General features: G+C 35.8%; 1 protein-coding gene across 1 annotated transcript; it reads left to right on the top strand.

The window, feature by feature from the left end:
* Positions 1–10,585: 10,585 nt before the first annotated feature.
* Positions 10,586–12,682, top strand: LOC129903257 (40S ribosomal protein S15a-1). Its single transcript, XM_055978764.1, has 4 exons — positions 10,586–10,693; positions 11,443–11,589; positions 11,664–11,824; positions 12,445–12,682. The coding sequence occupies exons 2-4, from the start codon at positions 11,457–11,459 to the stop codon at positions 12,541–12,543; spliced, it is 393 nt and encodes a 130-aa protein (XP_055834739.1). The 5' UTR covers positions 10,586–10,693; positions 11,443–11,456; the 3' UTR covers positions 12,544–12,682.
* Positions 12,683–12,889: the final 207 nt, after the last annotated feature.

The raw sequence follows: 12,889 nt of genomic DNA, 5'->3' as shown, positions 1-12,889 counted from the left end.
TGAACTTAGACCCTTGAATCATCAAAATTGGGTTTATATAGACCAAGAAATAAATTCTCAAAATTCTTCAAAAATTAATTTTAAAATTAGAAATTGTAGAAACTAGAATCAAGATTTTACCTCAATCGAAACTCTTCTCTCAAGATTCCGAGCTAACCAACTAATTCCATGTGAAAATCTCTTGAAGATAGACTCTTCAATCACTAGATTTGGACTTCAAAAGCTCAAGAATGAGGGTTTAAAATTGAGATACAAAATCTGAAAAATCTGCACTTTTGCATCAGATTTTTTTGGTTTTTGCAGTATTTAAAGTCTCCGAATGAATCCTCGGAATTTATTTGGAACCCGATAAAAATAAACCAGTTATGCTACCCCACTAAATTTGAAGTTTAGGACTCAATGACGCATTCGAAATTATCTTACGAGGTCATTTTAATAAAAAGTGGATCCCACATCCAAGTGTCATTTTAAGCCAAACTCCACAATGGGCCTCAGAATTAGACCGAAAACTTTGGGAAGCAAACGAAGGATCGTTCTAGACCAAACTCAATATTTTGGAACTAACTATGTCATCAGAATTTTCATCCGAGCGTGTTTTCCAATAAAGTTGACCAAAGTCAACCATATGCTAACTTTCAAAGTCAAAAACGCCAAATGGCCCAAACTCGTATTGATTGTCTCGATAGTCATGCCAACAATGATACTAGCCTAATTTTTCCATTTTAGAGTTGATGGAACCATAAGAATTTGAATTCGAGGTCTTCTTGATCCAAAACTCAAAAAGTCGCAACTACACCAACTTAGGCCTTCAAAATACTAAAATGGGCTCGGGACTTCTAAAAATTCATCCAGTACTTCTTCTAGACCAAAAACAACCCTCTGAATCCAACATAGTCGTCAAAATTCCATTCTGAGCATCGAAACTTCAAAAGTTGACCAAAGTCAAATCTTGGCCTAAATTCCTCAAATTCTCAACTCAAGGCCTCAAATCTTGGTTACAATTGCAAAACTGATTCCATAAACTCTCCTAGGCCAATTTTGACATCCGAAGATACTAGAATTGGTAGAATTCTGTTTCGAGGCCCGTAGCTTTGGTTGGCCCCAAATACCACTTTTGAACACTTAAAGTTTATGAAAACTGAAATTTTTCAAAGACAACTTTTCATAGGATTTTCTAAAAACCAACACCTAGTACCATTCAGAAATGACTCGGGGCAACTAAAGGGAGGGGTAAAATAGTCATTTTATAAAAATTCCAAAAATGACCATCATGGTCATTACAAATCGAAGGCTTGAGTTGTGACTTAGCTTATTTTGTTGGTGCTGATGCAGGGTTCGCTTAAGCGGACCAGGTTCTCTTTAGCGAACCTTTGCTTAAGCGAAAGGACTTACTTAGGTGGGGTTCGCGAAAGCGAACCTCTGCTGAAGCGAAGGTCCGGTCGCTTAAGCAACATCTGAGAGGGTTTAGGTTCCATACTTCAGGAGGAAGAGATCATCGGGTTCAACTTCGAGGTTTAAGGTGTTTTTACCATTTTTAATATTTCCATGCTCGGTTTAGGCGATTTCTTCAAGATTTTTCATGACAAAACTCTTGGGTGATGTATTTCTAACACTTTCCCTTAATTTTCATTGAATTATTCTAAATTTTTACTTCAAATTATGGATTTCAAATTGAAGATTTTTGAGTTTTCTTGAACATGAACTTTTGAAGGAGAAATGGGGATTTTGAACTCATTTTAACCTCATTTTTTAAATGCTTTTCGCAGTTAGATTTCTGATTACTTGAGGAACATTTCCATCTAAGAATAATCAAATTCTGAGTTCGATTCTCGTTATGAGATTTTTCACCATTTTACCTTTTTCACCCAAATTGCTTAATTTTAGTGTCAATAGTTTAAAAATGTGATTGTGAGTCTATATTTAATTAGATTATGGTGATTTGGAGTATCTTCAGATTGAAAAAGCTTTAAGTTCAAATTATTCGTGACTTAGTCAAGGCTAAGGCAAGTGAAATTCTAACTTTTGTTAAGTATGTTGAACCTTGTATTTTCCTTTGTGAGAAGATTAGGGTGTGTTAGGTCATTAGATTGAATTTAATTATATGAGTTGAAATGTGATAGTGGAAATTCAGATAGGTTTAATGGTCTAAGTGTTGTGAACTACAGGACATTGATCTATTGTGTGATTGTAGATTATATGACATCATATGTGAATGTTTAACCTGTTTTGCTCATTACTTGTGCATATATTTTATATGTGATGGCTGAGAAATGATATGAGTGAGGTACTAGATATTGGGATCGAGGTTTTTATCGTTCGAGGTGATTTATCGAGGTTTCTTTCGGCGGTCGACGTCTCTTCCCACGGATAATATCACCGAGGTCTCTTCCGATAGATATTGGCCGAGGTCATTTCTGATGGATACATGGTCTATGTGAGGCACTCATGAGTTTTGATTTAAGGTGATCAATGGATGTATGTCATAGAACAGACATGTATCACAATATTTGATATTGCATTTGCATCTATTTCATCCTGTGATTGATTATGATTTGAGATTTCCTGTGTTTGCCTAAGTATAGCGGTGAGAACGTATTCATACTTTCTATTTGTAGATTGTCTAGTATTCTGGTATAATTGTGATATAAATTATATAGATTGGGTTATCTGAATGCAGGTGTGTAGTTGTGGAGGATTGTGGTTGGGATATCAGGAGTACCTGTGTTTCGCATTGCTTTACTTAGGGTTTAGTTTCCATTTTACAAAGTACATTGTTGTTGGTGCTCACCCCTTTCTTCTACATTTATGTAGGATCTGAGTCTGGCACCTCTGGCTCTTAGTACTCCTTTGATCGGGCCGCGCTTCTGGATACATGAGAGGTAGCATCTTGTCTTCTTCGGTAGTCTTTCATCGTCTATTTACTTTATGCTTTGTTCTACTTGAGAACTGAGACATCTAGACTTGTATATTTTTCATTTCTGTTGAAATAGTGGCTTGTGTATGTAACACCAAGTCTTGGGTGATTTAGAATCTATTTTCCACTTACCCTTATCTATATCATATTAGACTTTACATTTCTGCTTTTATTTTTGCTTATTTTGAATTGTTCAGACTCTTAGGATGACTCGTCTTGGTGGATTAGGCGAGTGTCATCACACCCGATTTTAGGTCATGACATATTGTAATTTCATATTGCATGTTTTCTTGAAATATTTACATAATATTATGTGGTGGATTTGTGTTATCGATGAAGCCTACTGTCATGACCTTAATCTGTCGTGACAGGTATCCGCAATAACCCTCTAGTGGGAGAATCATTTTTATAGCCTAACCTAACACACTTATGAGATATAACAGTTAAAGATTTACAGAAGCAGGAATAAATCAAAAAATAATATTGAGTCCCAATAAACTCAGAAAATAATCTAAACAACAAGCTGAAAATGCAAAATATCCTAAGAGCTGCAAGTCATTGTACCAAAATTCTAAAACTAAACAAGTCTAGAAAAGTAGTGCAATCCCCAAAAGGAAATCATTACGAATTAACAATTGTTTGAAGATCTAAGTCCCGAAAAGAAAGACTAGAATCGAAGATAGAGTCCGCGGCAGCCTAAAAGAACAGCTCACCCTTGAACTCAAATACAACTATTCCTCTAGGTGAGGTCTCTCCGCAGACGGCTAAATATGTCCTATACTCAATAAAATATAGATCAAGTGTAGTTTCAGTATACAAAATCAATGGTGTACTGGTAGGATCACGCGGTTAGATAGTAGGCAGATCATGAAAGAGAAGACTCGACATAATAGCGTATATATATATATACAAAATAAGTTAAATAGTGTCATCTCAAACAATATTTAATAAGATCATAATTCAACAACCTCAAAATGATATAACTTCACATAAGGGTCTTCTTATGGGACCTACAAACACTCAACTTGTGTCGAAATATGACACCCTATCCAAGGTTTATGTAATAATGTGACACTCAATCCAAATATGTGTTAGAACGTGACACCCAATCCAAATATACCATATCGGCTCGTGACTCCCAATCCCATATACAAGTAATCACAATTTCATAGCCATAATCAACAGTATTTCACCAAGAACCGGGCCATCACAAAATATGCCAACAAGTGATCATTTCACATAAAGTCTAGCATGTTTTCCTATTCATATGGTACGCAGTTCACTTTCAAATTTTGGGGAAAGTTGTATGAAGAGTTGGACACTCAACTCACTTTCAGCACGGCTTTCCATCCACAAATAGATGGGCAATCAGAGAAGACTATACAAGTGCTGGAAGACATGTTAAAAGCATATGCGATCGACTTTGGGGGGATATTAGGATAAATTTTTTCCCTTATGTGAGTTTTCCTACAACAATAGCTATCACTCCAACATCAAGATGGCGCCATTTGAAGCCTTCTATGGGAGGGGATGCAAATCTCCTATAGAGTGGTTTGAAGCTGAGGAAGTAGATCCATTGGGGGTAGACTTAGTGAGGGATGCTCAGGATAAGGTAAGGAGCATCCAAGCTAAGCTTCTAGCGGCTCAAAGTTGTCAAAAGAGTATGCTGACCGTAAGGTTAAGGATATGACATTTGAGGCTGATGAGAAAGTTCTTCTAAAAGTATCGCCTATTAAAGGGGTAATAAGGTTTGGTAAGAAGGGTAAACTTAGTAGTCCTCGCTATATTGGCTTTTTAAAGATTTCTGACTGTGTAGGGCCAGTGGCGTACAAATTAGCCTTACCACCTATATTTTTTGGGGTACAGTAGGTGCTCCATGTATCAATTCAAAAGATGTATCAATGTTAAAGAAGTACTATAGGGATAGGAACTATATCATTAAATGGGACTCGATGTTGTTAGACAAGGAACTTCAGTATGAGGAAGAGCCAGTTGTAATCCTTGATCGTGATGTCTGAAAGTTGAGGACTAAAGAGATCAACATGGTTAAAGTGTAGTGGAAACATCGTTCGGTAGATAAAGCTACTTGGGAGACTGAGAAGGACATGTGAGACAAGTATCCTCAATTGTTCGTTGAAACATGTACTACTCTATCTTTACTTTAGCCCTGTTTTCCCTAGTTAGTCATTCTAGGACAAGTAATGGGTAAATTGATATCTATTTTAATGATTTGTCCCCATCGTTATGAATAGGCCAATGGGGAAGAATTTCAAGGCAAAATACTTTGGGTTGTAACTTCGGAAAAATTTAGCCTAGGTCAGACTTGGACGAATTCTGAGTCAGGTGAGGCCTAGGATGATCATATGAATGGTGGTGGATCAAATCTCTAATTTGAGTGGGTAAGTTGATAGCCAAGATTATACAGAGCATTTAGGCTTCAGAGAATGGCATTCGGCGAGTAAAACTCCCGAAATTGGATTTGGCGTGAAGAGTATATTTTAGTACGTCTTTGAAAAGGGGTGTGTTGTGAAATGGAGGCTTTGAGCTCAAACTCTGAGCTCACTATTTTTGCATATCCTGCCAGAGTGATATTTCTCCCGCCAGAGCAGGACAGTCATGACCTAAGTAGGAAAAAACCCCAGAAATGATTTGTTTTTGCAAAAATAATTTCTAGAATGACAGAAGGCCACCTAGGGTGATTTTCATCTATTTTCCATGGATTTCCATGCGTAAGGTAAGGGTTTTACTCCCTAAACTCATTATTTGATTCCTATAACCTAGAAACTATGGTTGGTAATCATTGAGGGAGGGTTTGAACTGAAACTAATGGTGGGAAATAGCCCTAGGGTAGGGTTAAGATCATGGGTTTTGGCCTAAGAGGGAATTTTGTTATAATTCTTGTGAATTAGGCTATTTTATTGATCCTTGTGTATATGTGACTTGTTGTTAGACCAAGAACTAGCAGAAAGAACCCAAAAAGGGAAAGTTCTTGCACTTTAGAGTTGTTGAAGCATGAATTAGAGGTAGGTGATGGCTTTGTTTCTCATATGTGTTTTATATACTTGTTAAATTTCTTAGTGATATGTATATGTGTATATGAAGGAAAATATGCTAGATTATATATGAAATGGTCACTTGTTAGCCTGTTGTGTGATGAACATATTCTTGGTGATAAAATATTGAATATTGTATGTAATTGTGGCTGATTGCATGATTGATATCGGGTGTCATGTTCCGACACATAAATTAGATCGATGTCACATTCCGATATATATTTGGATCAAGTCTCACATTCCGACACAAATCTTGGATCAGGTGTCATGTTCCAATCCAAAGTTGAATGTAGGTTCCATAAAATGACCCTTTTGTGAAATTATAACATGTTGAAGTTATTGAACTATGATCTTGCTGAATATTATTGGAGATGAGATTGGTTAACTTATTATGTATGTGTATGCTTGATATGTTGAATTTACTTGTCTATGATCCGTCTACTGGCTAACTGCTTTATCCTACCAGTACATTATTATTTTGTGTACTGATACTACACTTGCTCTACCTTTTGTTGAGTATCGGGCATATTCAGCCGACTACGGAGAGACCTTGTTTAGAAGAGTGAGACTTGTTCGAGTTCAAGGGTGAGTTGTTTATTTCAAGCTGCCGAGGATTCTTCTTTGTTCTAGTCCTTTTTCCAGACTAAGATTTCAAACACTGTTTTAGTTTCATGACTATATTTTGGGAGTGCTTCCCTCTTCTTATACTTATATTTTGTTAGAGTTTTGGTACGGACGACTTTCAGTTCCTAGGATGTTTCTACATTTCAGTTTATTGTTGAGATTGTTTTGTTAGGTTTATGGGGACTCAGTATTATTTCTGGTTTTATTCCTGCTTCTACAAGTCTTTAACTGTTTTATGTCTTAAGTTTGATAACTTGGGCTATAAGAATTGTTCTCCTACTGGAAGGTTAGTGTGAGTGCCAGTAACGGCGTGTCAAGGTTGTGACACAAATAAACTAAACAAAAAATAATAATTTCTAAATATTAGGAGTTTAGTACTAATAAATTTCCTACTTATTCTCAAATTAAATCTTTTTTTTATCATGAGTTAAAAAATTTATATACGATATTTAAAATAAGTTGCATGTTGTTTGTGTTAGAATCCAAAGGCCCTATGCTTATCTATTCTTATTAAATTTTTCATTTTTCGATAAAATAGTACAAACGTGTAGTTCTATATAATAACAAATACTTATTAATAGGATGATTATTGTAAGGGTTTAAATTATAGTAAAAAAACTTGTTTTTTTCCTTTTTTATCACGTCAAATTTTAGTTTAATTAAAATAATAAAATAATAATTTGAGGAAAATAGTAAAAAGACAATTTTATCTAAAAGGGAGTCATTTAATGAAGAGCAAAAAGTTTAATCAATATTTTAAAGGTCTTCATTCTTTTAATATAATTAGTGTCAATGAATGTGATTTGCACGTTACTCCCTACCAATTATCATATAAAAAAGAATCCCGATGACTAATTTGGAGTTCCATGCCGCACCTGACACGTGAATCGGGACTCAACTTTTGAACCAAGACTCGACCCCGACTTCGACCTAGAATCCGATCTAACACTTGTCCCAAGACTCAATCCAAGACCCGACTTTTGACCTGTGATCTGATTCGACATTCGACCCTGTACCCAACTCGAAATTCAACTCCGACACCCGACAGTCGACACTGATCTGGGACCCAACTTCCGACACCAACTCCCGACCTATGACCTGATCCAAATTTCGAATCGGGACCTAATTTTTGACCTGAGATTCTACCTTGCACCTGACTTTAGAATTGGGATCTAACCCCACCCTACCCTGACATCCGACACGAGACCCAACCTCGACTTTCAAATCCTGACCCAGTTTGACTTTCAACCCAGATATCTAATCCTAATATCAGACTCTAGGCCTGACTTGCAAATCAAGACCCAACCCCGACACCTAACCTCGACTTCCAATCAAGGATCCAATCTCGACTTCAAACCTAGGACCCCACTCTAACTCATAATTCGGGACCTGACTTTTGAATTAGGACCCAACCACGAGATCCAATTTTTGAACTAGATCCTATCCTAACATTCGACCCCGACAATCAATTATGGACCCACTTCAATACTTGACCTGGGATGACCTTAACTCTCGATCTGAAACCCAACTTTGACACCCGATATGAAACTCCACCCTGACACCTAACTCGAGACCCAATCTTGACACCCCACCTGTAATCTTACCTCAATTTCTAACTAAGAATTCAACACTCAAATTGAGATTCGACCCCGATCAGACCCTAAATCCAGAAGTTGTGTCCCAAATCATCTTGAATTTAGGAAAAAACATTAATAACGGGAGGTTGTATCTCATTGAATTATTGATTGAACATTTTTCCATTTATTGAAAGATTTTAAGATAAAATTATCATTTACTATTTTTCTACGATAGACAAAATTATCATTTACTATTTTTTTAAATAATTGTTATTTAATTACTATGCAAATATGTAGGAATTTGAAATTAATTAAAGTTATAACTATTAAATATTTACTCATTAAGGATATAATTTAATATTTAATAGATATTTTGGTTAACCAATATTATAAAATGTATAAAAATTTTCTACTCGTAGTTTACTTGAAATAGATATAATATTAAGCTCCTAGTGTTAATGGAATAATATGTATCCTGCAATAATAGTCCTAGCACAAAATTACATTTATACCCATTAGTAATTTCTTAGATGGAGGAAATTTTAACTTAAAAAGGCAAGTAAGTAAATCAACTTTTAGTGGATATTTTAGTTAATCAACATTTATATTAATGCTTTTATAATAACTAGTTTCTATGAACTTGCTTTGCAGGTTACTCCCTATCAATTATCATACAAAAAAGAGCTCTGGTGACTAATTCAGAGTCCCATCCTGACACCCGACTCGGGAGTCGACCCTGACATCCGACCTCGACACCCGAATCTGAATCGAGACTCTACTTTTGAACCAGGAATTGACCTTGACTCCCGACCCATTTTTCAATCCAATACATGTTCCAAGACTTGACCCGATACTCTAATTCTGACTCGAGATCAAATCTTGATATTCGACTCTAAACCCGACTCAAAACTCGACCTTGACATCTGATCTCGACACTGACACCCGATAATGATTTATGATCGCACTTCTAACATCAACTCCCGACTTAGGACCCGATCCGAATTTTGAATTAGGACCTGACTTCTGACCTGAGATTCAATCCTACCTCTAACTTTTGAATTGGGACCTGGCCCCACCTAACCCTAACATCCGACACGAGATCGACCCTGACTTTTGACTCTCGATCCGACCCCTGCATTAGACTCTAGATCTGACTTGAAAATCAGGATTTAATTCTGAATCTGATCTAGGACCTAATTTCGACTTTCAACATAGGATCCGACTTCAATTTTTGATCCGGATCCGACTTTTGAATAAGGATCCGACCACGAGATCCGACTTTTGAACCGGAATCTAATGTCGACACTCGATCCCAAGAATCGATTAAGGACCCACTCTGATACTTGATCTGGTATCTGACCTCGACTTTCGATTTGAAACCCAACTCCAACACCCGACACGAGACCCCACCCTAATACTTAACTAGGGACCCAACCCTAACACTCCATAATCTTACCTCGATTTCTAATTTGGGATCCGACCCGGGATCCAGGATTGGGTCTCAAACCATCTTGAATTTAGAAAAAAAAGTTAATGTCAGAAGGTTGTATCTCATTGAATTGTTTATTGAACATTGCATTTATTGAAAGACTATTTAATAGATAAACTTATCATTTACTATTTTTATACAATAGACAAAATTGTCATTTACTATTTTCTTTAAATAATTGTTATTTAATTATTATGCAAATGTGTAGGACTTTGAAATTAATTAAAGTTGTAACTATTAAATATTAAGGATATAAAAGTTGTTCAATATTTAATGGATATTTTGGTCTACCAATATTATTAAATGTGTAGAAATTCCCTACTTGAAATAGATTTAATGTTAAGCTTGTGGTATTAATAGAATAATATGTATCCTACAATCAATTTAGTCTTAATAGAAATATGTTTTGTTTAGTCCAAGTGCAAAATTATATTTATACCCATTAATAATTTTTTAGATGGATGGAATTTTAACTTAAAAGGACAAATAAGTAAATCAACTTTTAGTGGATATTTTGGTCAATCAACATTTATATTCGTGCTTTTATAACAATATAGATAGATATAGATATAGATTAATGATGTATATATCTCTAAGGTATAATGTTAGATTAACGTGGGCCTTTATTTGTAAGCGTTTTATAAATTAAGCAAGTCAAATGGTCATAAACCCAATTCGATGTGTAACTATTTTAATCCAAAATAAATTAAGCGGATTATGACCCAATCCAATTTTAGTTCAACCCATTTTAACCTTCTTAATTTTAGTCTAATCTAATCCATTTCATACCACCCCTTGTTAAACATTAATAATTTTTAAAAATTGTGGCTAGGGATTAAAAGATGACTATATACATTTGGGCCATTTTTAAAAGATTATTTTTGGGCCCAAGTGCTTATTCCTTTTGGCAGATTCAACAACAAAACCTAAAAGCCCTAGGTTTATGTACAAGTAAAACCAGTGTGCTTTGGATTTGCGCCTCTCAGCTCTTCCTCTGCAGCAACTATTTTGATCTCTTTCTCTACGGAATCAAAGTGTAAGTGCCTCTTTCCTCTTAACTCTGCATTTTTATCCTTAGCTCCCACTGTAGTTTATGTCTCGATTTGTCAAGTAAAGATGTGATTTTTTTTGACAATCTTAGTGGTTTTTATTGAGATGTGATGAGGAAAGTAGGCTTTCACACTATCTTATGGTTGAAATTAGCGAGGGTTCGGACCCTTTAACGTTTTGGGGTTCTTGGTAGTTGTATTTATGGTAAAATTTATGCAAGTGATGCTTAGTTTTAACTGGGGTGTGAATGGAAGTAGGATTTTTTGGAGGGTAAAAAAGGCCATAGAATGGGTTATGGTGTTTGTAGCAGATAGCTTTTATTATTTGATTGTATTTTCAGCACGTCTACTCGTGTGGGGGACTTATTATTCTTTTTGACAATGGGTGGTAGTGTGAATTTGTTTCTTATTCTTTGATAAAGGAAGTGTTATTGATGGAGGTCTTGTGATCTGATGGAATTAAACAGTGTTTGTGTAGCTGTATATTTGTAATTATTGTGTTGTCTTCTGCTGAGTCCTTACCTTGGTTATATTCGTTGTCATGATTTCTGCTGTTTGCTGGTCTGCTTCTAATCTATAGTTACTAATACATGTAAATTTGTGCTGATAACTAGTGTCTTTTTGAGGATATCAGCTATATCTTGCTGCCATTTGATTCTTTTTGTTTGGTTTTTGGAGCTATTCTTGTGGTCACTTTTTCGATGGTGGGTCTGATTATTGCATATACTGGATACAGTTTGATAAGAAAAGATGGTCAGAGTTAGTGTGCTGAATGATGCTCTCAAAAGCATGTACAATGCTGAAAAGAGGGGAAAGCGCCAGGTCATGATTAGACCTTCATCAAAAGTCATCATCAAGTTCCTCATTGTTATGCAGAAGCATGGTATGTTAGTTTCTTAACTGTATGCACTGCTAGCATCACCCTATCAATTTCTTACTGTTGGTATCTATGTGTAGGTTACATTGGAGAATTTGAGTACGTCGATGATCATAGGTCAGGAAAGATTGTCGTCGAACTGAATGGAAGGCTAAACAAGTGTGGTGTTATTAGTCCTCGCTTCGATGTTGGTGTTAAGGAGATTGAAGGATGGACTGCTAGATTGCTCCCTTCCCGACAGGTATAGTAATTAATATATTCACTTTGTTCTCTTGATCAATAGATGGAACTGTTTGGGCATGGCTTCTAGCTTCCGAAATGATTTGTCGGACTGAATGTTAAGTCATGGTCATATTAGTTTGTGATTTAGACATTTTTAATGCTCTATTCCGTAGTTCTTTGATGAATCACGACTTGCATTGCTAAATTTTGGTTCTTCTTAAGCAGTTACAATCTTGAGTAATCGGGTCAATCATCCGTGTAATGCTTATAAGATCCATCCATTTTGTAAATGTCACATAGCAAGTGCTCCTTGTAGATGCTAGCAGTTGAGGCTCTCCTGTAAAGGAAGAACTCCTGTCTATCCAAAGGAGAAAATTTGTATCCTATGGCTTGGCTAGCAGAGTCTCTCTGCTATTATTTTTGTTACTAGTCCCCGATAAAGTGTGTTTCTTTGAAGTTGTATCTGAACAGTCATATTGTGGATTGAAACATCATATGTAGTTGATACTTGATCTAACCAAATGAAATTTCAGATCTTTTCTGTCATCACTGATGGAGTAAAAGTCTTAGTTGTTAGTTTTATTCTGTATATTATCTGTTTTTATGTTTTGATCTTTACATGTATGTTTGAACTTGCAGTTCGGGTACATTGTGCTGACTACCTCAGCTGGTATCATGGACCATGAGGAGGCTAGGAGAAAGAATGTTGGTGGAAAAGTTCTTGGTTTCTTTTATTGAGTCATGTTGACATGGATGAAAAGTTTGGTTCTGCTGTTTGTTGCCTTTTAATATCCACCCTTTTGTTTTTTTTGCTCCCATCAAATTTAGTAGGGATTTTATTGAAATTTTGAGACAATTATCAGATTTTGTTGAAAAAGTTGCTGGTGATAGCCTGTAGGCTTTATTGCGGTGGCATGTCTATTTGACATCTAAAGTTTGTTGTAGATGTGCATGTTTGTGTTTTTACGAGTATGAAAGGTCTCTTTTCTTCTAGTCGTGTTAGCTTCTAAAGAGCTAGCATACATGATAAATTTCTAGTAAAGGAACCAAGAAGATTGGGTAGTGAATTTGTGGTTATAACTCC

Source organism: Solanum dulcamara, chromosome 9 (genome assembly GCF_947179165.1).
Source record: "Solanum dulcamara chromosome 9, daSolDulc1.2, whole genome shotgun sequence".
Taxonomy (NCBI): Eukaryota; Viridiplantae; Streptophyta; class Magnoliopsida; order Solanales; family Solanaceae; genus Solanum; species Solanum dulcamara.
The sequence above is the reverse complement of the archived record's forward strand: the minus strand, read 5'-3'. Positions and strand labels throughout refer to the sequence as shown.

What these genes read in the sequence shown, in the direction of transcription:
- LOC129903257 (XM_055978764.1), top strand. Translation starts at nt 11,457, where the DNA reads ATGGTCAGAGTTAGTGTGCTGAATGATGCTCTCAAAAGCATGTACAAT. An exon ending in CATTGTTATGCAGAAGCATG is followed by an intron (nt 11,590 to 11,663) that starts GTATGTTAGTTT and finishes ATCTATGTGTAG; the next exon opens with GTTACATTGGAGAATTTGAG. An exon ending in GATTGCTCCCTTCCCGACAG is followed by an intron (nt 11,825 to 12,444) that starts GTATAGTAATTA and finishes TTGAACTTGCAG; the next exon opens with TTCGGGTACATTGTGCTGAC.